Below are 26,129 nucleotides of genomic sequence, written 5' to 3'. Positions count from 1 at the left end.
TCATTGCATATAGACTATCTTGCTATGTCCTATAAGTTCCAAAATTATTTCACTCATTGCATATAGATCATCTTGCTATGTCCTATGAAGCCCCACCATGCTTATTATTCTTAGATCAAGCCAGAGTATGCACTGCTCTAAATCCTATTCAATGTTACTAGTTCCTCAAACTGGAGTACATAGAACATAAAAGGTCTAAACCCTATCCTTTTAAAGTACTTGAAAATTGCTATTATGCCCCCCTCCAAGTCTTTTCTTCTCCATCCCAAACATCCCCAATTCCTTTAGTTAATGTGGTATGGCATGTTCTTGAAACTCTTCACTATGCTGGTCTCCCCTAGGCATTCTTCAGATTACCAATGCCCTTCCTAAAATGAGGTGCTTAGATTGCTATAACATTGTGAATTTGCCTGCAACAGGTTTGTCACCTCCCTAGTCTACCATTCATGAGAGGGCAGCATAGCCTGCAGAGAGGCAGAATGGGCTAGAGTTGGAGTGAGAAAGACTTGGGTTCAAATCCCACCTCAGATACTTAATAGCTGTGGGACCGTGGGCAAACTGATATTATAACAATAATATCAGCCTCATTTGTAAAATGGAGATAATAATAACTGTCGTATTTATCTCACAGTTGGGAAGATGAAATGAAATACTGTATATAAAAACACTTTATAAGTCTTAATGTTGATTATTAGTAGTACTACATATTATGACTTTTAAAAAATACTCGTAAGACTGGATTAGCTTTTCAGGTGTCGTATTATATGCCTGTGAAACTGTCAACATGAATTCCACTAAAGCCCCCAGGTATTTTTTAGATGAATAACTGTCTATTCATATGTCCCTTATCTTGTAGCTGCAAAATTCATTTTTTTGAGCCCAAGTGTAAGACTTTGCATTAAATTAAATTAACTCTATTAAATCTCACTTTATTAGATTTGGCCCAACTTTCTCCCCTGTTGAGACTATTTTGGATCCTGATTATCATTCAACATCTCTCCCAGCTTCGTATTACTTACAATTTGATAAACATGATATATGTGCTTTATTCAAGTCATTGATTTAAAAAAAAAAACTGTTAACAGCACAGCATTGAATACAGATTCCCTTGGGCACTCCATTTGAGACCTCCTTCCAAGTCAAAAGCTGACATTTACCCTAAGTGACTCTTCTATGAGTCCATCAATTCAAACATACCTAAACTTGTCTAACTGTACTATTTTCTAGTCATACCTCTCCATCTTTTACATAGGAATAGCAAAAGAGTCTCTGTTAAATGCTTTGCCAAAATCTAGGTAAACTATACCTTACAGTAGTTCTTTGATCTACCAGCCTAGTAGTCTTGTTAAAAAGGGAAATACACTTAGTCTGGTATGACCTATTCATAATGAAGCCATGTTGACTCTTTATGATCAGTGCTTCCTTTTTTTTTTTAAAGATATATAGTTTATCAATGCCATTTGTTTTTACGTCACATGTGCAAACTGGACCATACTCCTTTGCGACAAAGAAAAGCATCTGATAAAAAAAAAAACCTGTTTAATAATGTATAGTAGTTTCCCAGGTGTCTGTCAGGACCAGATGGTAGACTTCTTTACCTATTCTGTAGGATTTTTGTTTTTTCCATTACTCAGAGTTCAAGCCGTCTCTTTATTTACATCATTATAGTCATTGTGTTGGGGAAAGGGGGCGGGAGAACGTGGCTGAGAGCCCAGTCTCGGGAGCCCGCTTAAGGTTCTGACTCTTGGTAATCTACATGGAGGCTTGGGTGAGTCTGCTTCTGAAAATGTGCGATTCAAAGCATAGGCAGGTATTCAATCACTGTCTCTTGCTGGGTCCGGTATACTGGGCATGATGCAGAGGCTCTTTAGTAATACTACTAAGACGGCTATTGACCAGGGTTTGCTCCATCATCTCTCTAAATGAGGTGCCTGAATTACACTGTATAATTTTGCAATAAATCTATACTGCTAACTACGGGTGTCTAGTATGTTTTCCTTCCTGTGGATACCCCGCTTCAAGTTCACTAGTGGCTATATGACCATTCTGAAGAATAGTATAAAATGTGAGTTGTTTTGTCTTTTATCAGGTGTTCATTGAATGAATGACAGTTCTTTAGCAGTAAATCAGTATCCCCAAACCACAGCCTGGAGATAGAAAGATTATGGAGCTGTCAGTTTCATTCTGCTCCCTCACCCCACCCCCACATTTCTCTTCTCCAGGCTTAATAATTCTTCCATCTGTTCACTTTTCCTCATAGATGGTCTCCTTTCCCCCCCAAACCTTTTGTGATTTTCCATGCTCCTTTCCAATCTCTCTCCAAACACTGTGTCTCCCAGGAAGGTACCCTACCATCATAGATCAGGAGAGGTTTTGACAGGTGCTGTTAAGATGGAAAGAAATACTACAGAGCCAATGGCTTAGATAGAGATGTGATAAGACACAGGTCAAGGAAAGAAACATTTCAATGAGAAAAAGAAATGAAGTATTCTCAGTTAGGAAGCTAATAAAGAATCTCACCTCTTTGATGTTCATAGCAGCTTGAACCAAAGTCAATAACTTTAACTGATACATGGCCCCTTTGATATAGAACAATGTTCTCCTAGAGAGGAAATGAAAGATACATGCAATGTTTCAGCAATATTCTCCTCATTAGGAAAACCTTCTGTCTTATTTTTCACATAGTCATATCCTATCCATCTTTCAGAACTGCTTTCAAATTCATCTTTCCAACAGGCCTTCCATGGCTACTACAGACTACAATGATGTCTACATTCTCTGAATACCTATTGCCTCCACTGTTCAGACCATTTATTTTGTCCTTAGTGTCCAACACCTTAGGAAAGCTATGTGGCCGAGTGGATAGAGTACAGGATCTGAAGTTAGAAGACTCATCTTCTTGAGTTCAAATCCAGCCTCAGACACTTACTAGTTACGGGACGCTAGCCAAGTACCTTAACACTTTTATGCCTCAATTTTCTTCATCTGTAAAATGAGCTGGAGAAGGAAACAGCAAACCACCCTAGTATCTTTGCCGAGAAAACCCCATATGGGATCACAAAGAGTCAAACACAATTGAAATGACTGAATTACAACTTATAATTGTTACTTAGCTGTGTTTTGTGTGTGTGTGTGTGTGTCTTTGTCTCCATAACTAGATTGTAAATTCCTAGACATTTTTACTTTTGAATGCACATAGAAACTCTGTGTGTGTGTATGTGTGTGTGTGTGTGTGTGTGTGTGTGTGTGTGTGTGTAAGAAGCTGGAGTCATAAGACTATATTAAATTTCTGTATTAGAATTCTACCTTTGACACCTATGTGGCCTTGGACAAGTTCATTATTCCTCTTATTACAAAATAAAAGAGATTGATAAAATAATCTCCTTAGGTCTCTTAGAATTGTCAAATTTCTAATTTTCTCCCACCTTGCCATTTTATAAATATGACAGTAGAGGGCGACAAAGGGCAACAATTGGAACGAATGTTAGCCTTCCTTTATAGTAAACCATAGGAAAACAAAAAGGTTTTGGGGAAAGCAAATTCTGTATCTAAGCTGCTGAGGGAGAGAAAGATAAAGAGAATCCTGGGCAGGGAGGCAGGACCCTTGGACCCTCTTCCCAGTGAATATGAAGGGATTTATTGGTAAGAGCAGAGATATGGCGGAGAAGTCCCAATCTCTCAGTTGTGCAAGTTGGTAATGCCTTGAATTCATCTTTGTCTCTTCCCTTTTCCCTAACTGTAATGGGAACGTAAATTTTGAAGATCTTCCCTGCCCCTAGGCTTAAGTGCACCTGGAGCCTGGGGTGGTAGGCTTGTTTTTTCAGTAAATACTTCTTGATTGGCCAGTGAGTCAATAAGGTTGTTACATTCTCTGAGCCAGGAGAAGGCTATATAAGCCCTGATGTGTAGCTTTGTTTTGGGGCTCACTTTGAGAAGTGTTCTGTGATTTGATCAGATGAAACTCTGGAAAGCCTTGTCCCGCTTTGAAACCCAGATGTTGTTTGGTATGGATGTAATGGTTGGACAGTTTGGAAATCTGTCTACTTGATCTGTTTTTGTCTTGATAATTCTGTCTGTATACTTTGAAGTTCGGGGTGCTGACCTTTTTCCCCTGAACTAGGTAAATGATACATATTTGACTGATTAAAGTAAGCTTGTTAACCCATTTTGAGTTGCTTTCCTTTAACAAAGCAGATCTAAGAACCTGTGTTGGCAGACACCCTAGGGATGCTGGGGTGCTTGCTGCTACACTAACTCAAACCCAATCAGTTGCCAAACCCAAGTGATCCAACTTCCACCACATTTCTTCCATTCATCTCTATCTATGCTGTGAAAACATTAGTTCAAGCCTTCATCACATCTCACGTGAACTATTATATGTTCTTAATTGGTCTCCCTTCCACTTTCCAATCCACTCTCCACACAACTCTCAGAAGAATCTTCCAAGGCACATATTTTGCCACATCACTTCCCTGCTCAAGAGCTGTCAGTGTCTTCCTGTTGCGTCTTGGACACAGTCTCCTCACTCTGACTTTATCACTAGTATTCATATAGGATTTTAAGATTTGCAAAGCCCTTTAAATAAGTTATCTATCATTTGATACAACTCAATTTTTTTTTTGCAATTTTATAGACGAAGAAACTTAGATGTTAAATGACTTGCCTAGGGATCACACAGATAATAAAGGTCTGAGGATGCATTTGAACTCAGGTCTTCCTGACTCCAACTCCAAGGTTTGATTGGGTTCCAAGCTATCTTCCTAACCTTGTTTCAGATTAATCATCTTCATGTACTCTACATTCCATATAGACTGGACTGTTTATCACTGTAATTGCCATCTCCTGAATCAATGCACAGTCCAGTGTCTAGAATATATATCTTCTTCATCTTTTCCTTTCAGAAACTTTACTTTCCCTCAAGGAACAATTCAGGTGGCACTTCCTCCACAAGACTTTCCATTGGTTTGTAAAATATTAGCAATATTTTAAAATGTTATATTGTCTACATTTCTCAATATAACTTTCCTTACCTCCACCCAGATAATCATCTTCTATAACAAAAAAAAAATTTAAAGAGGAAAAAATAACTTAGCAAAACCAAATTAATAAGTCAGGCAAGTCTGACATTATGTGCAAAGTTCCTTAATTGTATTCCTCCACCTCTGCAAAGAAGGGCTCATAATTTATATAGTGCTCCAAGGTTTGCAAAATGTTTTCCTTAATGAATCATTGTTTTTTATTTTTTTTACTTTAAATTTTATTTATTTATTCTTGTGTGGCCAGATCTCCAGGTAACAACAGAGTCCCAACTCCTCTTTCTCTGAAACCATACTACATATATCAAGATGCACAGTAGTTTCCTAAGATTCTTATTCTTCTCAAAAAGTCCCTAGTTGATCTCTGCTCCCATCTGTCATGTTACTTTTCAGTTGTTTTTCTGTTGTGTCCAACTCTTCGTGATCCCATTTTGGGTATATTTGGCAAAGATACTGAAGTAATTTGCCATTTCCTTCTCTAGCTGATTTTATAAATGAGGAAACTGAGGCAAATAGAGTTAAGTGACTTGTCCAGGGTCGCACAGCTAGTAAGTGTCTGAAGCCAGATTTGAACTCAGGAAGAGGAGTCTCCCAGTATTCCAGTACCAGTGTATCCACTGTACCATATAGCTGTCCATATTACCCACTAACCCATTTTACTTTTTTCTCTAATACCTGCCCTGAAATCTTAGCTTATACTGATTGAACCTCTACATGGCCTAGGAAAATAATTAGTTGACCCTCTGGAAGACAATTTGTAGTCATGTAAGAAAAGGTGCTAAATTTTTCATACTCTCTGACTTGGAGATCTAACTAATAGGTTTATACTCCAAGGAGATTAGTGATAGGAAGAAAAGACCCATGCGAGGATAAAGTTCAGAATAGCATTATTCGGAGTAACAAATTCATGCCCAATAATTCAGGAGTAGCTGAAATATAAGTGTATATGTATATAAATGTACTGGAATACTATTGTGCCACAAAAAATGATGAAGATGAAAATGATTTCAAGGAAATTTGGGAAAACTTGTATGCAGCAATTCAGAGTGAAAAGAACAAAGCTAAATGTATATGTGCGTATATGTATATATATATGTAATATATTACATATAGCAACATTTTAAGTCAACACTGAAAAAAGCAACAATAGAGAACAAAGACAATGGGAAATGTTAGTCCTAAATTATTAAAGTTTAAGTGTTTACCCCTTCTTTCTGTAAACAGTAAGCTAGAAAATACAAATATTCTCCTTCACTATTCACCCACATTCTTAGCTGTGTTTTGTGTGTGTGTGTGTGTGTATGTCTTTGTCTCCATAACTAGATTGTAAATTCCTAGACATTTTTACTTCTGAATGCACACAGAAACTGTGTGTGTGTGTGTGTGTGTGTGTGTGTGTGTAAGAAGCTGGAGTCATAAGACTATATTAAATTTCTGTATTAGAATTCTGTATTAGAAGTTCATCCATTAGTGGAAAATAATATGTTAGCATGATCAAAAATATTAGGAAGTTTTACTTAACTTTTAGTGCAGTATATTTCATGGGGAGTTTGTTCAAGGGCTTGGGTAATTTTATTATATGAAAATAAAATAATGTTAAGAAAAATATTAAAAGAAAAGAAAAAGAGTGGTTGGTCCCAGCCATGATTACCATCACAGTTACAAAAATATGTCTGTTCATATATGGGGAAGAATGTTTAGAAAAAGGAAGAAAGGGCATGTGCAAGAAGAACTCACTGGTTTGAGATCACAGTGAATGATTTTCTCTACATACAGCATTTGCAAACACTTCAGAACTGAGAGTGTAAAGCGTCGAATCACAGACAGGCTGAAGCCCTGAAAGCTATTATTCTTCATCAACTCATATAAATTGATCCTGCGGAAGAGAGGGAGAAAGACTATTTTAAGTGAGGAAAGTGTAGAGAGAATCTACTGGCTTTTAAAAATTTTATTAATATCATTTGTTTTCACCTTACTTTAATTTCCAATTATATCCCCAAAGAGTTATTCCTTGTAATTATTTTTTTAATGTAAGAGAGTGGTCCTTGAAAGCCTAGGATCTAATCACAAAAAAAGGAGGCAGACAAGAACGTGGTAAAACAATTGTGAAGAAGAGGGTTATGACAGCTGATTTCTTCATGTGGTGCAAATTAAGCCCTTGAAAGATCAGAAAGGAAACAATGGGATGGGATGAAGAATTGTAGGCTATGCCTCAGAGTGACCTTTAAAAGTTAGTTCACTAAGTCCAGCAGGGATAGTCAAGGAGGAACCCAGCTCTTGATGGGACTAGGAGAAGCACAGAGACAGAGAAAGAAGTGTTGTGGGAAGCTACATGGAGCTGAGAGAGTGGAAGAGAAGCTAGAAAAGCCGACACAAAGAAAGGGGCATAGTTTCTTGGGCAGGACTAAAGCTATGTTGCTGATCCCTTTCTCCCAAGAAAGAACTCAGGAGGGTAATGGTGCTCTCTTTTCCCCTCTAGAGTTCCTTCATAATAACCCAAATACTTTTCCTATAGTCTTGGGAGTTGGGAGGATGGGGGGAAGGAAGGGAGTTTGTTTACCTTTCCTGGTTTTAAATGTTCACTTGGTCATTATAAACAGTAGTAGCCACTAGCCATCAGGTTTTATTTATTGGAAATATAGTTAGGAGGGAGCAACTGAGGTGGGAAACATCCTCAGTGATAGAGATAGCTCTAACATGGAAGGGTTTAGCCCAAAGTACTGTCTCTGACTCGAAGCTCAAAAAGATAAAGAGATATAAATAGATATAAAGATATAGATATGAAAGAGATGTTACAAGAAAATTAGAAGGACATGAAACAGTACTTATCAGACATAGACAGGTAAACAATTTATTAATAAATAAGAGACAGAGTAAAACTAGTTATAAAATGAATAATTTTGATTACATTAAATTAAAAAGGTTTTGTACAAATAAAATAAATGTAGACAAGATCAGGAGGAAAACAGAAAATTGGGAGGAGGGGAATTTCATAGACAGTTTATCAGATAAAAGTCTATCTAAAATATATAAATAACTTTTTTTAAATCTGTAAGAATATGAATCATTCCCCAGTGGATAAATGGTCAAAGGATATGAACAGGCAATTTTCTTATGAAGAAATCAAGACAATTTATAGTCACATGAAAAAAAATTGATTAGAGAAATACAAATTAAGACAAATTTGAGATATCATTTTATACCTACCAAATTGGCTAAAATGATTGAAGGGGAAAACAAAAAATGTTAGAGGGGATGTGGAAAATTGGGACAATAATTCATTGTCACTGGAATTGTGAAGTGATTCTACCATTTTGGAGAGAAATCTGGAATTATGCCCAAAGAGTTATTAAACTACCTATACCTGATCCAGCAATGCCACTACTAGGTCTATTTCCAAAGATGATTAGGGAAAAGGGAAAAGAACCTATATGTTCTAAAATATTTATAGCAGCTCCCTTTGTGGTGGTAAAGAACCAGAAATTGCAGGGATGACCATCGATTGGATGGCTGAACATGTTGTGGTATATGATTGTGATGGAATACTACTATTCTATTAGAAATGAGTTCAATGATCTTAGAAAAACATGGGAAAACTTGCATGAAATTATGAAGAACAAAATGAGAAGAACCAAGAGAACATTATATCCAGTAATATTGTTTTAATAATGACTTTGAGTAAGTTATTTTGACTATTATAAATACCCAAATTAACTATAAAGAATATATGAAGAGGGGCGGCCAGGTAGCACAGCGAGTAAGAGCACCGGCTCCAGTGTCGGGATGACCTGGGGTTCAAATCCGGGTTCAGATACTTAGCACCACACCCAGAAATAACTGGCCATGTAACCTTGAGCAAGTTACTTAACCCCCAATTGCTTAGGGACGGCCAGGTGGCTCAGCAAGTAAAAGCACCAGCTCCAGTGTCGGGATGGTTCAAATCCGGGTTCAGATACTTAGCACCACACCCAGAAATAACTGGCCATGTAACCTTGAGCAAGTTACTTAACCCCGATTGCTTTAAAAAAAGACTATATGAAGAAAAAATGCTATCTGCAGAAAAAACTGATAAATAGAATTACGTATAGAATAATTTTACATCTAAAAGTGACTAGGTAAAAGTTCAGCAGAGGATTCCTTTGCCATGATCTTAGTATTTGCATGGTGACCAAACACCATAAGTACTCTAACAAAAATCTAAGAAAGGCGCTAGGCCAAATAGTGATCAAAAAAACCTAAGGAAAAACACAGCAGGTCTTCTATGCAGCCCAAGATCACACATTTGCTCCTTAGGCAAGTGACTAGGGCAAGAACTGTGGAATGGGATTGGCTAGAATCACAGATCCAGATCTCAGGAACAGAACAGGTCTAATCACAAAGAGGGAATCAGAGTAAGTCACATGGGTACTGGGGCCATAGTGCTGTACCTCTAACTCAGAGAGAAGTTCTGAATTAAGTGCCTAGGTGAAGAAATGGGCCAGAGCGTTGCCACTCTGACCTCTCAGAAAAGAACTCAGTTTCAGCTACAGGACCTCAAAGTAATCTTTCTATCCCAGGGATGGGATTGCAAACTCAGCCCCAGGAGCAGAATAGGACTGTAGCACTGTTGTTCTGACTTGGAAGAGGATAAGATTGTGTATCAAAAAACAATTTACCTTGAAAAGGATCAAAGATAGATAATTTAATATAACCCAGAAAGTCCAGAGGGCCTTATTGGGCTCTAACTCCAATCCCTCCTACTACAGCTTAAGCCCATCTTCGACCAAGAAAAAATATTCTGACTCAGCCTGAGGACCAGAACAGGGTCTCAGCACTATCTCTCTGACCCAGAGAGGGGTGTCACAGACTCAGTCCCCAAGGCAAGAACAGGGGTAAGAAAGTGATGCTTGTTGCCCTGAATCTATAGAACCATCACACTATCTGACAGTGTTAGGGCCCAGCAATTCTCTACTGGATCTCCACTCAAAAGCAAGTCTACAGTTGTATTACAGAGAGCCAAACCAAGATCTGGAATCTGGAAATTGTAGGAGGACAGCAATCACACCATGCCCTTGATTAGACCACTTAGAGTCTGGTAAAAATTTGTAGTTCTCTGGTTTGAGCTGCCCTTGTGATCCTTGAAAATATATAGCTGAATATAGCTGAAAAACATAATACCTGAAGGACAGCAGAAAGACACTAGAGAAGACAGACTAGGACCAAAGAAGATCATGACAGTCCTACTAAAGGTGTACAGATCTAGGTCCTAGCACAAAATCCCAATCCAGGAAGACTGGAAGGATGAGTAGACAAAAAAAAAAGACCAATCCAGGAAGGTTGGAAGAATGAGTAGACAAAAAAAGACAAAGAGTTATTATGATGCCAGGGACACCCAAGGCAAAAACACAGAAGAAGAGACTAAGAGACTAACTCCAAAATTCTTACAAGCAAAGCCTCAGAGAAAGACATAGTTTATTCATAAGATCAATTAGAATTTCCTAGAAGAAATGAGGTATGATATTTTTAAAATAAGAAATAGTTTAAAGAGTAATATTTTCAATGAAATGAGACTGCTAGAATAAATAATTAGAAAATAAATCATAGCTATGGAGAAGAGACTTACAAATAAAATTAATATCTTAACACCAGAGGTACAAAATCTTATCCAAGAAACAGATTCCCTGAAAATTAGAATGAACCATACAGAAGTTAATGACTCCATGAGACAGCAAGAAATATTTAAAGCAAGTTAAAAGATTTTTTTTAAAAGAGGAAAATTAAGGTAGTTGTGTATCAAAAAACAATTTACCTTGAAAAGGATCAAAGATAGATAATTTAATATAACCCAGAAAGTCCAGAGGGCCTTATTGGGCTCTAACTCCAATCCCTCCTACTACAGCTTAAGCCCATCTTCGACCAAGAAAAAAGGAAACAGAAAAGAGAGTATACCCCAAAAGTTCAAAGGTGATGCAGAGGTGATTCCGGAAGTAGAAGAAGTCCTTCATGTGTACCACATTGTATGTGTTATCTTTATCCTTCCTTCGGAGGGCTTCCAGGATCTTCAACTCCACAAGAGCTTGATGGTGAAATCTGAGGTACAGCAAAAAGGAAGATGGGGAAAATGTGAGTTTTGAGTCATGGTAGAAAAGCAGGCTTCACAAAATCTACCTAACCATTACAGTGTTCCTCAGTCCCTTCCCACCAATCACTACTCTCATCCCCTAGGATGTGAGAGAGCGGTGGCAGCTTACCCTTCAAAGTCCTTTATGAGAGTTCCTTCACCTGCCCTCAACCCCTTACCTGCCTCTTTCTCCCAGGCAACTCCCTATGCATCTCAGGTAGTCCTGCCTAAATGACCCAACATTTGCTCATTTTCTTTCCAAACACCTTATACCTAGAATGATTTTTTTTTTTGCCAGTCTGCCAGCTTCTCTCTCTCCCCACTTTCAAACAGCTCCTGAAATCCTAACTCCTTTCACATAGTCTTCCCGATTTGAATGGAAGAGGGTCATTTGCATCTCTTTGCCCCTCACCTCACCTTAGAATGTGAGTTCTACCACTACTGGAAAGAACACTGGACTGAGAGTCAGGTGTAATGAGTTCTAACCCTGGCTCTATGGCGAACTTGTTGTATAACCTTGGACAAGTCATTGGCCCTCTCTGGGCCTTGATTTCCTTATCTGTAAAAAAGAAAAATGAGAGGTTAGACTAGAGGATTCTAATGTCCCTCCTAACTCTAACATACCATAATTCTAATTTCTCCAGTTTCTACTCTCATTATAATGACTTCCCTATAAAAAAAATCTAGTGGAACTTTTTCAATTCTTCTCCATCTTGGCCTCTTCTATAACATATGACATTTTTGACACCTTTCTTCTTGAAACTTTCTGCTCCTTGACACTCCAGTTTCATTCTCTTTTCCTAATTCCCCATGTATTCCTTTTTGTGTCTCCCTAACTGGATATTCATCTTCTTCTTGAGCCTAAATAAGTATGTTGATCCTTGAGAGTCTCTCTCTCTCTCTCTCTCTTTATATATATATATATATATATATGTATATATACATATATATATACACACACACATATGTGTATGTATGCACACACACATATTCCCCTAGTACTCCAAATGAAAATTTCCAACTGCATTTTAGACACCATCACCTGGAAATGCTACCAAGACCTCACACTTACTGAATCTAAAACTAAGGTCCTCATATTATCTCTTAAATTTATCCCTGCCCCTTCTACATTTCTGTTCATTTGATCACTATTTTTGTGGTCACCTGGACCACAAGAACCTCAGGGTTCTTTGCCTTCCACATCCAGTCAATTTTATCAAGTTAATTCTACCTCTAAAATTTCCTTCACCTCCATCCTTTACTTCATAATCAACCTTCCACAACTCTGAATTCATACATTCATCACCTTTTGCCTGACATATTTTAAACAGCTTCCTAACTCATATCCCTGCCTCTGTCCTCTTTCTAATTCATCCTTCACACTGGTGCCCATGAAACTTTCCTAATATGCCATTCTGATCATGATTATTTCTTAAGATGCCATTCTAAGCTTGATTTTCAAAAATCTCCCTACTGCCATATAATCTCCCTACAGATTCTGGCATTCAAAAACTTTCATAATCTGTGTCCAATTACTATTTCCAGCCTTCTTACACTATACTTCTTTATATGTATTACATTATTACAGGCAAAATAGGCTTCTATCTTACTTCTGGTACAGTGGAAAGAACTTTTGATTTCAAGTCATAGGACCTGGGTTCAAATTCTAGTTTTACTATTTGCTGCCTATAAGACTTTACACAAGTTATTGGGACTAATTTTCTTTTCATTAAAATGAGGTTAAACAGATGATCTCCAAGTTTTCTTCTGGCTCTCCATGATCCTATGATTCTTATGGTTTTGCTTATCCATCTCTATAATGGACACGCTACTTATCTACCCAATCTCCAATCTCCATTCTTTGAAGTCTTTTCCTTCAAAGAAAACTTCAGGTGCCACCTCTCTTCCATGAAGCCTCCCCTGATCTTTTGGGTGAAAGTTATCTTTCCTGGCTCAGATTACTTATAGCATTTTGCCTGGACTTCTCCTTTACACTTATCCCAATCTCCTTTGTTTCATCCTTAATTGTTTTTCATGTCCTTCTGACTAATTGGACTATCAATTCCTTGAGAGTAGGTGTTGAGTTGTATCTTTAGTACCTTGAGAATAATAGGCACTTAATAAATGGTCATAGAAATCACATGAGGAGCATTTATATTTTTATAGGTTTAAGAATAAAAGCATAGTTTAATGAGTATTTATTAAGTGCTTACCATACTAAATATTGGGAGTATAAGACAAATTTTATGTTATTGGCATCACATTCTGAATCTGTTTTCTTGATATCTCATACAAGTTAGTCTATATTCTAATATAAATTACTAAATAAAAAAGGTCTGTGTCTACATAGTTCTTTTTGAAGAGTTTCTAACACAATAGGAAAAAGAAATGGGGGGGGAGGGAAAGAAGGAAAAGAGAATGAGATATAGGAACTAGAGAATGAGACAGAGGGAGAAAAACAAGACTAAAAGAGAACTAGATGATACCCCATAGAAGCAATGGGAAATTTTTTTTTAAAGAATTGTAAAGGGAGTAAGGAAGTGGGAGAAGGCTATAGAGGGGAAAGAAGAAAGAAGGGAAGAGAGTAATAAAAACAGAATAATAAATAGTAATAATAACATTAATACTAAAGAATAATTAAAATTACTTCCAAGTCATATTACTAACAAGATGGAGGACTAGGTATTTTCTCTAGTAGCCACTAACTCTCAAAAAAATATCCCCCAGAAAGATTATGCCAAAGATACAACAACTATAGCTGTTTCCAATGGACAAGAAAGCAAGAAGCTCAACAAAGTTAATAACCTTATGAATTAACAGTGGAAAATGCTAATTCTTAACTCATTAACTCAATTCCTGCTTTTCCTTCTCCCCCAATCTCCATATTTCAACAGTGCATAAAAACTGACCCATAGTTTTATGCTTTAGGATTTATTCAGAGATTTCCCTCCAGTTGAAACCCCTGGCAAGAATCCTATCCCTGCTCTTCTCTTCTAGTGCCTTATTGCAACAAACATCAGACCTCAACTCTGCTCAACCACCAGGCAAGTATAGAGGTTGGAAGGAAGGGGGAAGAATAGGAGAAGGGGAGCATGCTTTTTTTTTTCCTTCTCCAATGGTCCCTAGGCTAGGAAATCCAAAGATAGTAAAAACTCTACCTGGAACACCCACTCTACCTTCCATTAAGTCTGCAAACATCAATAGACATTGACTCAGCACAAAGAATTTAATAGAAGATGAAAAAAGATGAGAAGCAAAATGCAACGATGGTTAAAAAGAACAAATGATCTCTATACGAGCAAAACATACTGTTTTCAAAGACAAGACATGTAGAGACAGTTCAAAGATCACAAACCTAAAATATGTGACAAGTCAAGAAACCTGAATGTTATGATGTAAGAAATACAAGTAAACTGTCTAAAACTTCTGAATACAGAACATAAAGCAACAGTTATGAGAAACCACATATTGCCTCCAGAAAAAAGTCTCATTTATTTCTAATTCCAAAATACGCAGTGACTAGAGTAAAGAATTTCAATTACCAAAAAAAATCTGCAAATGACCAGGAGAAAGAACTTCAAATATAAAGAGCAGGAAATCAGAATAACCAAAGACTATTCTTCATCCACTAAAATGTACAGAAGAGAATAGAATATTATATTCCCAAAAGCAAAAGACTTCAAGATACAACCAAAATGACATACCCTGCAAACCTTAACCTAATCATCAATTTTAAAAGATGAACATTCAGTAAAAGAAAAGCATTTGAAGAGAGAGAGAGAGAGAGAGAGAGAGAGAGAGAGAGAGAGAGAGAGATGAAAGAAAGCAGGTGGTAGAGGAAGACAAGAACTTAGGGGAAGGTGCAAGGGCCCTGGTGGGTAAAAGAAAGAAAGGAGAAATAGAAAATAAGAAAAAAGAAGGAGAGAGAAGGAAGATGATTATCTAGAAAAATGACCAAAATGAAAAGGTCACATCTCTGTGGCCAGGATGGTCTAGAGGGCAGTACCTCTTCTTGTTCCTGATGATTTTCAGTGCCACCAATTCATTCTTTTTGTGATCCAAACACTTGGCCACCTGTCCAAAGGATCCTTTGCCAATCATCTCCAGGACCTCATAGCGATAGGCAATATGATCATGCAGGACCTGTTGAAGCCATACCATGGTTAAGGGTAAAGGATCAAGGGTGATAGGCTTCCCCAGAGAAAGTCTTGCTCTGAAGCTGTCCTGTGGAACTGGTAACTAAAACACTCTGCTGTGGGCACCTATCCTAATATTCCTCTCCAGTACTAGAGAGGCACCCAAGGAGATCATCCTTGTGCTCAGGTTAATGAGCAAAGCTAAGAAGCCTTGTTACATCAACCCCACTAGTGTCAGAAAAAATGGGACTACTCCACAAAGGACATAAGATAATATCTAAGCTCCTAAATGGTTTCCTGCTGTTAAGACTACTGCTACTGTCTCTTTATAAAAGCCTAAAATGTATGGATTCTCTCACAGACTACAAGATAAATGTTCCATCCAACCATGGAATTATCAAGCTCTGAGTATGCATAGGTCAGGAAAAATCCTACAATTCTGACCATAGGAGGTTTATGCTCTAGTCCTGGTTCTGCCACTAACAATAGCCTGCATGCTTTACTTTATTTCTCTGGGTCTGATTGTCTTTATCTGTAAAATAAATGGATAGATTAGATGATATCCCTTCCAGAACTAGAACTCTATGTTACAATGCTTTCAAAAGATCCAGGTAGACTAATGTGGAAAAGACCAGAACAGCAGTGAGGAGCTAGGGGTGGAAACAATAGCTACTGGCATGGGAGAAGTCCTGATTCTCTCTAATACTTCTCCACCTGTTAGACATGCCTATGTTCTGCTTCATCTTTACTTCAAGAATCTCCCTCCTCATCTCTGCCTTGACCAGGTTTAATCTGAAAATGGAACAGAACAAAAGAGACATGGGCTACTGCCATACACCAGGTCAGAGGGATCTTCCAAGATACAGAGACAAACATTTTATCTGGTATTAACTCCTAAGCTGTCTGGTCAAAACCACTGTGCGGGGGTCTGTATTGAGTAAGGTAAGTCAGTCACTTGACATACCTTCTCTGGCCTTGCTTCTTCATCTGTAAAAATAAGGATTAGAGGATTCCTAAGGTCTCCCCCAGCTCTAATGTTCTATGATTCTGTGATCCCTTCTCCTATAAATGTGATTGTGTTTAAAAGGTTTGTGGAATGCTTGCATATGATCATTATGGGTCTTTGTACATTGAAGGGAATAATGTCTAGGAGTATATATGCAATATTACATGCATGTAGGTCTGCATGAACAAAGAAACTATCTAATTATTTATGTTCCAGTGTGTTGGAAGCTGTGTAGTGTAGAAGTGTATATGTGTAAGAAGATATACACTTGGAGTGTTTGAGTACATGTTCTACATGTCTTGACATGGGGATACGCACAGAGGTGTGCATGTATGAGTATCTTAGGGAATTGTTGCTATATCCCCAAAAGTAAAGATCTGAAAAAGGGATAGTGACCACAGAAAATATCAGCATGGCACCCCAGCCAATCAACAATGAGACACTGATCTTAGATCCATAGTTCTTCTTGGAACTAAGGATTTGTCCCAGTAAAGAAGGCATAACCAGAGTTAGTCTCTCTGCTTAAGCAAGAAAACATAGACCTGGATGAAACAGGAATGATAAAGTCTAAAAGCAATGATTCTTAACCTGGAATCCATAAATTGTTTTCTATCTATACATATGTGCATAGACATATGTTCGAATATGCATATTTCTGTTTATATATGTGTATCTATATGAATAAGTTTAAAATATAATTTATATATTTTATATAATATCATATATAACATATAGTATGTCAATATATTTATAATATATAATTATATTATGTAATATGATGAATATGTATATTTACATTTAATTAACAATATTATATATATATATATATATATATACACAAGTACCAATCTATCAAAATTCAAGGTATCCTAAAAATCTTCTGGGAGCTTTAAAAACATGCACAAAGACTTTTGGGACACCTTTGTAATCTGGCATATTTTTGTATTTTATTTTATGCACTTAAGAACATTTTTGAGAAAGAGTCTATTACAAGTTACACTAAAATATCAAAGGGGTTCTTAACACACAAAATTTTTAAGAACTCCTGGTCTAGAGAGGAGGTGTTTTGTCCAGGACATTTAGAATCCTGGGTAAAGTTAGAATCAGGGGTGTGAATCCCCAAAGCTATAACATAATGCTTCCTTTCATGCTTCTGTTGTGTACTTATTCATGTGTATTTTAGTCCACTAATGTTCTGAGTGCTTCATCAGATCTTAGAAGTAACCCCAGGGTTTCAAAGGATGTACTAAGTCTTAATACCACTGACAGATCACATTAAATTGGAAAGGCTTCTAGTAGGGGCCTGTTGACAAGCTGGATGTCTATCATCTGAGGACCAGCTTTGACTAAATTCCTAGAGCCTTGTCATCAGGTTTTTTCTAAGGTGATAAATTTTACAGCGACAGCAATTCTCAAAGACCAACTACCAAGCTGTGGAGGGACCAGGGTCCATGTCAGTGGGCAGAGTACCCAAAACATCAAAAAAGATAGATCCTTAAATTATAGTAATGTATGCCTCATCCCCCTGTTAGACTCAAAACTTCAGAGGAGCAAGGGATAAATCTTTTATCTCCCTCAGTACCTAGCACAATAGTCTGCATACCACTGATAAATATTTATTGAATTGAGACAATTTTATAGAATGTAGTTACTGTGTTTCACAAGAAATTGACGCGTACTCCTGGAGGAATGTCAGTGCTGTTACCCCAAATATTCAGCTATGAGAAATAAAGTGCACTCAGTATGGTAATTTACATATTCACCTTTATATAGGAGCCATGTTCATCATCAAAGCTTGTCTTGCTGTGTTTTTCAGGAAGCACATCTAACTTCTGGGCTTCAAGCCCTAGGAACCAGAGTTCTGTATAACCCAGAACTTCATTTTGCTCATACACAGACAGTTGGTTCTTAAAATATTTTAGGGCTTCTGTGTGAGAAACAAGGACAAGAATTAACTTTGTAATTGACTCCAAAAAATGTTCCCACCAAACTGACCATCAACTGAGTCCTAGATCAATTAGAGTAGATTCTTAATATGCTCCAAATAGATCACAAAACCTCCAAGGCAAATCCTGCTTTTGAAAATTCTTCCTGTCAGGGGTAATCAGAATTCACACCATCTTGGGGTGGGGGAGGGAAGAGATGGGAAGAAAATCTGAAACTCAAAATCTTGTGGAAATGAATGTTGAAAACTAAAAATAAATTAATTAACAGAAAAAAATTTTAATTTTTCTAGAAAAAAGAGACAATTCTTCCTGTCTCATCATTATCTCATATTTAGCCCTCAGTATCATCTCATAATCAGGTTAAGAACTTTGTTCACAAGAATCATGATATTTTGTCATTTTATTCATATGTATGTGGTGACAATCTCCTTGCTGACTTTTTAAATTCCATTATATTCTTTCCATTTCATCCTATATACCACCATTGGATGAATCACGAAGAACCCAGTACCTTGTAGAGTCATGGAACCAAGTAAACAGAAGATCACTTAATAATAGACATAATAGGAAACAAGGCAGCATACTTTAATGGAAAGTGTCGAATTTGGAGTCAGAGAAACTAATTTTAAAAATCTGCCACTTAACAATGAAAATAATCAAGAATAATAATAACAGTCAGCATTTATATAACACTTTAAAGTACTGCCTTACATTCTCTACCTAGAATGGAAAGCATGGTGCAAAGTGGAGAAAGTAACTGTCCAGATTTACTAGACTCAGATCTTGGAGTACGGTTTCATTTACTTACTTGGAACTGAGAGCCATTCATGTTCACATGGAATTTTGTTTTTGAAATTTTGGAAGAGATTTGTGATTTCATCAATATATGGAATTCCTGGGGGGAAAAATTCTCTCTACCAGCACAGATCAGAAGGTACTCAGCAGGTTAGTCTTAGATATACCAGTGAGTAATCGTATGTTAAATGATTTGTCTGGGGGTCATGTCAGAGGCAGGATTTGAACCCAGATCTTCCTGACTCTTACACGTAATAATAGCTTAAATTTATACAAAGCACTATGGTAATAAACAATTGTTTGTTCTTTATCTCTCTGACCCTTACAACCATCTGGTAAGATGGGCAGTAGAGAAGAGACTTGTGATTTCATTATTATCGGGAATTCATGGTAGAGGACATTCCCTCTATCAATGCAGATCAGAACATGCTCAATAATAATATACAGTCTTAGAGACATTACCTGGGGGTTAAGTAATTAGGATTATAATAATTATCATTTATATGATGCTTTAACGTATCCAAGTACTTTATGTATATTATTTCATTTGATACAAATACAACCCTGTGTGATAGGTACCATTATTATTCCCATTTTACAGATGTCTGTGTTCTTTATCTCATTTGATCCTTAAAACCACCCTATTAGACTGGGAACAAAGAATACACTTGTGATTTCGTGGTATAAGAAATTCATGGAAATAAGAATACCTTCACATGCAAAGTGTACCAGCTGGGAAGACAAACCAGGTATTTATTGAGTAATCTATAAACAGTGACCTGAGTTCAAATTTTTAGGCCCTAAGCACAAATATTATAAACAGCAATAGTGTATAGTTATATGGCGATTTATATTGCTTTAACTTTGAAAGACTCATGATGGAAAGGTATATCCACATCCAGAAAAAGAATTACAGATTCTGAATGCAGATTGAAGCAAACTACTTGCTCTCTCTGTTTAAATTTTGTTTTGTTCCTTCTTTCTCATTGTTCACTCCATTGGTTATAATCCTTTACAACTTGACTAATGTTTAATGTGAAGGAATTTGTAGATCCTATATTTCATTGCATGCTGCCATGGGGAGGGGAGGGGAAGGAGAGGGAGAGGGAGAAAATTTGAAACTCAAGGGATAGTGGAACTGAATGTTGTAAACTAAAAGTAAATAAATAAATTTTTTAAAAAATAAAATATAATGAAGAAAATGAAAAAATTTTCCATTGTCTAATGAGATGGTACACAATTGTTACTTTCTCCATTTTACAGAGAGGAAACTGAGGGTCAGAGAGGGTAAGCAGATTGCTCACAATAATACAGCTGATAAGTAGAGGAACCAGGACTCAAACACAGGTCATATGAATACAAATCCAAGGATATTTTCCCCCTTTGTATCATGTGTATCTTTCAAGGGTACCCCCCAAAATAAAGAGATCCCTCCTGGAAAAAGAGAGCACCCCACACAATACTAAAGTCACTTGGGGCAGTAAGTATTGGTGCCCACAAGTGATAAACAGCATATTAAGAGGGATGGAAGAGTCAGGTAGTAGAAATCATTCCTAAAAACACAGCTTTGGGGTTTGACATGGAAAGTGTTGATCTGGCCTACCAAGTCCCACTCAAGTGCGCTCAAGCATGAGCACACACACACACACACACATACACACATACCCCCTCCTGATAGACTATACCTGATGCTGTCAGAGGCACCTTGTGGGGTGTTGTGCTGTCCTCTGACTTGAAGGTTTGGATGCTGAGGTTGGATGAAGTCTTGAGCACAGAGGGTGGCACCTGGCTATATCGTTGGTTATCCTGACCAGAGAGAAAGATTTGCTTTAAAGGACTGCCCAATCTTCTCCTCAGGGCCCACATCTAGACAAACTCTCCTCCTTGCCCTTGCCAAGAATACACCCAATTCATGTTATTTAGAAACTTCTCCTTTTTCTTTTCTGGCTTTAGACTAATTTTATTGTTCACTGACTTTTTAAAAATGATTCATATAAAATACAAAATGGATAACTTTGATTATATTAAATTGAAAATTTTTTATAAAAACAAAGCCAACACAACTATGATTCAGAGGGAAGCAGAAAACTGGGAAAGAATTTTTACAATTAGCATCTCTGATAAAGTCCTCATGTCTAAATTATATAGAGAAATGAGTCAAATTTATAAGAATACAAGTTGTTCCCCAATTGATAAATGGTCAAAGGATATAATAGACAGTTTTCAGAGGAAGAAATTAAAGCTATCTATAGTCATATAAAAATTGCTCTAAATCACTACTGATTAGAGAGGTGCAAATCAAAACAACTCTGAGGTACCATATCACACCTATCAGATTGGCTAACATCACAAAACAAGAAAATGAAAAATGTTGGAGAGGATGTGGGAAAGTTGGAACACTTACTCATATTGGTGGAGTTGTGAACTGATCCAACCATTCTGGAGAACAATTTAGAACTATGCCCAAATGGTTATTAAAATGTGCATACCCTTTGATCCAGAAACACCACTCCTAGAGGTGTATCCCAAAGAGATAATAAAAATGGGGAGAGGACCCAAAATATTTATGGCTGCTCTTTTTGTGGTAGCCAAGAACTGGAAATTGAGGGGATGTCCATCAATTGGGGAATGGCTAAATAAGTTGTGGTATATGAATGTAATGGAATACTATTGTGCTATAAGAAATGATGAACAGGTGGACTTCAGAAATTCCTGGAAAGACTTATATGAACTGATGCTGAGTGAAGGGAACAGAACCAGGAGAACATTGTTCACAGAAACAGCCATAGTGTGCGAAGACTGATTTTGATAAACTTAGCTCTTCTCAGCAATGCAAGGACCTAAAACAATTCCAAAGGACTTATGATGGTAAATGCCATCCACATCCAGAGAAAGAACTAGGGAATCAAAATACAGAGCAAAGCAGACTGTTTTCTCTTTTGTTTTGTTTTGTTTTTTCCTTCTTATGGTCTCTCCCATTTCATATAATTCTGAGCAACATGACTAATATGAAAATGTGTTTAATAGGAATGAATGTGTGGAGTCATATCAGATTGCATGCCCTCTTGGGGAAAGAGAGGGAGAAAATTTAAAATTTATGGAAATGAATATCGAAAACTAAAAATAAATTAATTTTTTAAAAGAATTTTTAAATTAAAAAAATGATTCATATAGGAAGTAGATACATTTAACTTTTATTAATATTGTGGATGATATAAAGTAAATTTTTAACCCCAGAGAAATTTTAGCTTGTCAACAAGCAGAATGAATAAAGATCAGCTCTCCTCCTCGCCCTCAGAGGAACGCCAACTACATATCATATGAAAGGCAAGATGATGAAATGAAAAAATACCAAATTAGCACTGTCCCTGAAGTCAGGAGGGCCTGAGTTCAAATCCAGTCTCAGACACTTAACATTTACTAGCCGTGTGACCTTGGACAAGTCACTTAACCCCAACTGCCCTCCAAAAAAAAACAAAAAAAAAGAAAAATACCAAATTAAAAGATAGAAAATATATTTGAACCTTCCACCTGTTACCTAACTATCCATGTAACCTTAGGCAAATCACATACATTCTTCAGGTCTCAGTTTTCCTATATAAAAAGAAAATGTTTAAGGTTGAACTAAGATAGTTTCTAAATTTCTAAGGATGGTTTCCCTTCCTGCCTCCAAATTCTATAATAATCAAAATATCATTAAGGAAAATATGCTACCAAAAAAGTATCTACTGACAGCACAAGGGCATGCACTCAAGGTATTTTGTGTATCTGACTATTTAAAGCTACCAATAGCCCCCAATAATGTGTTTATTTTTCTCTAGTTCAAAGCAAAGGCATTTAATGATATTCTATATTGGAAAAAAAGGCATAAAAAAACCATTCCCTCATGAATCTAGGGCACACTCTCCCATTAACACCCACACCATCAGTGGGATGAGTAGGCTCCGCACAGGGCACAGAGAGAAAAAATATATCCAGGGAACACTACTGAAGGGTATTTCATATCTTCAAAGTTCTAAGACCATTCGTGTTTTCTGGTGAAATTGCTGAGTGACTCTTATTAGGTCTCTTCTGCCCCCTTCCCACCCCCTGTGTGTGGCCTCCTTACTGGACACATCACTCCTTTGGTCCTTCTAATGACTGCTGGACAAATAGTCTCAGCTTGATAAATAAACCAAAAGAAACAAACAAACCAAAACATAGCTCTACTGGTCTCTTGGCAGAGGACACTGTTTCCTTCTAGACCTAATTCTTCAGAGACACTAGTCAACTCGTCTCTAGGAAAAGCCCACAACTCATTGCCGCCACACCCAGCTAACAAAAGTCAAGCAAACTCTTCCTAGCCTAAGCAAAAATCCATTTGTTTGGCTCTTATCTGGATGCAGACCCTAGGCTTATAAAGAAAATTATATAGCTAAGTGATAGATGTTCCCTGAAGGAAAGCTAAAGTAGAGAAGAAAAGTCATTCTTTCCCACCCAGTTATTCCACATCCTTGTTTTTGCCATGCAAATCTATCAGCAGCAAGCCTCACAGATATATTTCTGGGCTTCCAATGAATCATGGATCTTTAGAGCCCGAAGGACCTCATAGATCATCAATTCCAATCTCCTCATTTTATAGATGTGGGAATGGAGGCCCAGTGAAAGGAAGTCATTTTTCCAAGGTCAAACAGCTTATTTGTGGCCTCCTAAAGTCCCAGTTCAGTAACATCTATTCCCACAGTGACTGCTCCAACCTAGACTGCTCTCAGTAACAAAGCACTCTTTCCCTTGGCATGGATTTGTTAAGCATGTATTTTCTCATTATATGTGCATGTGCTATAGTCATTTTGTCCTGTGTTTATCAGTAATTTATCTACATCAGAGGTTAGGGTCCCTTAAATAGATAGATAGCCCCATAAATAATCAAATATTTAATAAATACACTGATGAGAAGTATGATAACTTTTGATTGAACTATTACAACAGGCTCTTAAATAGATGCCCGATTTCTGGTTTCTCTCTCTTCAATTCACCAACCACAAAACTACCAAAATAATCTTCCTGAAACACAAGTCTAAAACTCTTTCGGAAATACATTACCACTCCCCTGCTTAGAAACCTTTAGTGGCTCCCTATATTACCTTTCATAGGCTACTAGGTGGTGCCATAGTGCACAGAGCACCTGGCCTGGAGTCAGAAAAACTCATCTTCCTGAGTTCAAATCCAGCCTCAGACACTTACTAGCTGTGTGACCCTAGTCAAGTCGCTTAATTCCATTTGTCTCAATATCCTTATCTGTTAAAATGAGTTCTAAAAAAAAAACTCCTCAACTTATTTAAAGCACTTCATAGCTTCAGATTTCCTTTCTAGGGTGACTGCATATTACTTTGCTTCATGAACTCCACTTTCCAGTCAAACCAGCTTATCTTCCAATTCAGCAATCTATCCCCTACTTCCAAACATTTGCCTAGGCTTCCCCAGTGCCTCAACATACTCCTTTACCTCTACCTTTGGTAATCCCAACTCACTGTTGTCATTTCCTATGTGAAGTCTTTCCTAATCTCCCTTTTAATTAGTGACCTCTCCTTCTTCCTCAAGTTATTTGCAACCCCCTAACAGGATCCAAGGTGCTTCAAGGCAGGAACTTTTGGGTTTTTTTGTCTTTGTATCCCCAGCACCTACCAGATTCTGGCACACAGTAGGTACTTGTGAAATGTTTGTTGGGTTGGATTAGACTAGATTAGAGCCTATGCTACCTGGGAAGAGAATTATACACCTAACTCTTAGGTGTATTTCATGCTGTTCTTTTCAAGAGCAAATTGTTTTTCAAAGATAGTCTCTCTCTCTCTCTGGCCATCACATCATTCCTGTGAGGCTTCAATCATTTGTCACTATAATTTGCATCCTAAGGAAATGGGATATGGAGAATCAGAAAAACTAAGTGAATTTCTCAATCAGATCCTACATGTGCTAACCAAGGATTCTTCCATCTAACACTTGCCTGAGACCCACCAACCTGTGACATTGACAGTACCTTCAACACACTTTTGCTGTTGATGAGTGGGAGGTTACTGCCCTGAGAAGGGATCTTTGCCGCATTGGCCATATTCTTCCTCTCACGACTGTCCAGATGAGGAAATGAAGTGATACTGGTGTTTGCTTTCTGTAAAAAGAGAAATCCCTTGAACCTCAACCAAGAAGCATCCTATTTCTCCAGCATTCTATTTACTCCAAGGCTATAATTAATCCAGCCCAGCCCTAAACCCACTCTCAAAACTCTCCAGAGGAAGTGCCTTCTATGGCTTCTTTCCCATACCTTCTAGTGTTTCATAATTCAAAAGGGGGGAACTTCCTAATACTTAATGCAAATTCCTCTGATTCTAACAGAAACTCCCATTTCCTCTACATTCTTGGTTTAGATTTATCCAATCGAATCAATTCATCAATTGGTCAATTAAAAATATGTAAGTCTAAAATCAGTTTATAAGGATGATCAACTGTGGAAAACTTTGCTACTCTGCTCAAGACAATGATCCAAGACAATGCCAAAGGTCAAGGATTAAAAAATGTTATCCACCTGCAGAGAAAGAACTGATAAACTCCGAATGCAGATTGAAGCATATTTTTCTTGTTTTGTGTGTGTTTTCTTTTGCCAGGTGGCTAATATGTAAATACGTTTTGCATGACTTCATATGTATAATTAATTGCTTGCTAACACAAAGGGTAGAGGAGAGGCGGGAGGGAAGGAGAGAATTTGGAACTCACGATTTTAAAAAATGAATGCTAAAAATTGTGTTTATGTAATTGAGAAATATTTAATGAAATTAATAGATACATATTAAAATCAGTGTTAATTTAGGAAGTCCTGTGGAAAGGGGACAATAGATGGGTGGTAATGTCTAGAGGAGTCAGAGAATTTCCAATGTATTATGTCCAGATAGCTGGAGAAGTCACCCCTTATCCTACTCTGTGCAGGAGAAAGATGGAACCAAGCATCAGAACTCTCTACCTTACAGAAATACCGGTTCAACCTCATGTTCTTGTGCTTGGAAGCTGGTTGTTGGGTTTGAACCTTACTGTCCATTTGGGATAACTGAAAGACAGAATTTTAAAAATGCTTAATGTTGC

The 26,129-nt window shown here is 37.3% G+C and overlaps 1 protein-coding gene and 1 long non-coding RNA gene across 2 annotated transcripts in view; both read right to left on the bottom strand.

Annotated features, from left to right (window-relative positions):
• The window catches only part of LOC138171930 (uncharacterized), a 615,043-nt gene that overhangs the window by 283,105 nt on the left and 305,809 nt on the right, over window positions 1-26,129 (bottom strand). The gene's annotated exons all lie outside the window — the stretch shown is intronic.
• Window positions 1-26,129, bottom strand: part of DYRK4 (dual specificity tyrosine phosphorylation regulated kinase 4) — a 46,690-nt gene that overhangs the window by 16,671 nt on the left and 3,890 nt on the right. The window contains exons 4-11 of the mRNA XM_069101439.1: window positions 26,011-26,094; window positions 25,018-25,164; window positions 20,705-20,825; window positions 18,042-18,205; window positions 15,143-15,279; window positions 10,965-11,105; window positions 6,774-6,912; window positions 2,521-2,602 (exon numbers count right to left, since the gene is read on the bottom strand). Coding sequence (XP_068957540.1) covers window positions 2,521-2,602; window positions 6,774-6,912; window positions 10,965-11,105; window positions 15,143-15,279; window positions 18,042-18,205; window positions 20,705-20,825; window positions 25,018-25,164; window positions 26,011-26,094 — 1,015 coding nt within the window. The remainder of the gene's footprint in view (window positions 1-2,520; window positions 2,603-6,773; window positions 6,913-10,964; window positions 11,106-15,142; window positions 15,280-18,041; window positions 18,206-20,704; window positions 20,826-25,017; window positions 25,165-26,010; window positions 26,095-26,129) is intronic.

The sequence above is a fragment of the Petaurus breviceps genome, unplaced genomic scaffold (assembly GCF_028583685.1).
Source record: "Petaurus breviceps papuanus isolate PSGF00001 unplaced genomic scaffold, PetGlider_PUasm1.0 470, whole genome shotgun sequence".
Taxonomy (NCBI): Eukaryota; Metazoa; Chordata; class Mammalia; order Diprotodontia; family Petauridae; genus Petaurus; species Petaurus breviceps.
This window is presented reverse-complemented; position numbering and strand designations above follow the sequence as displayed.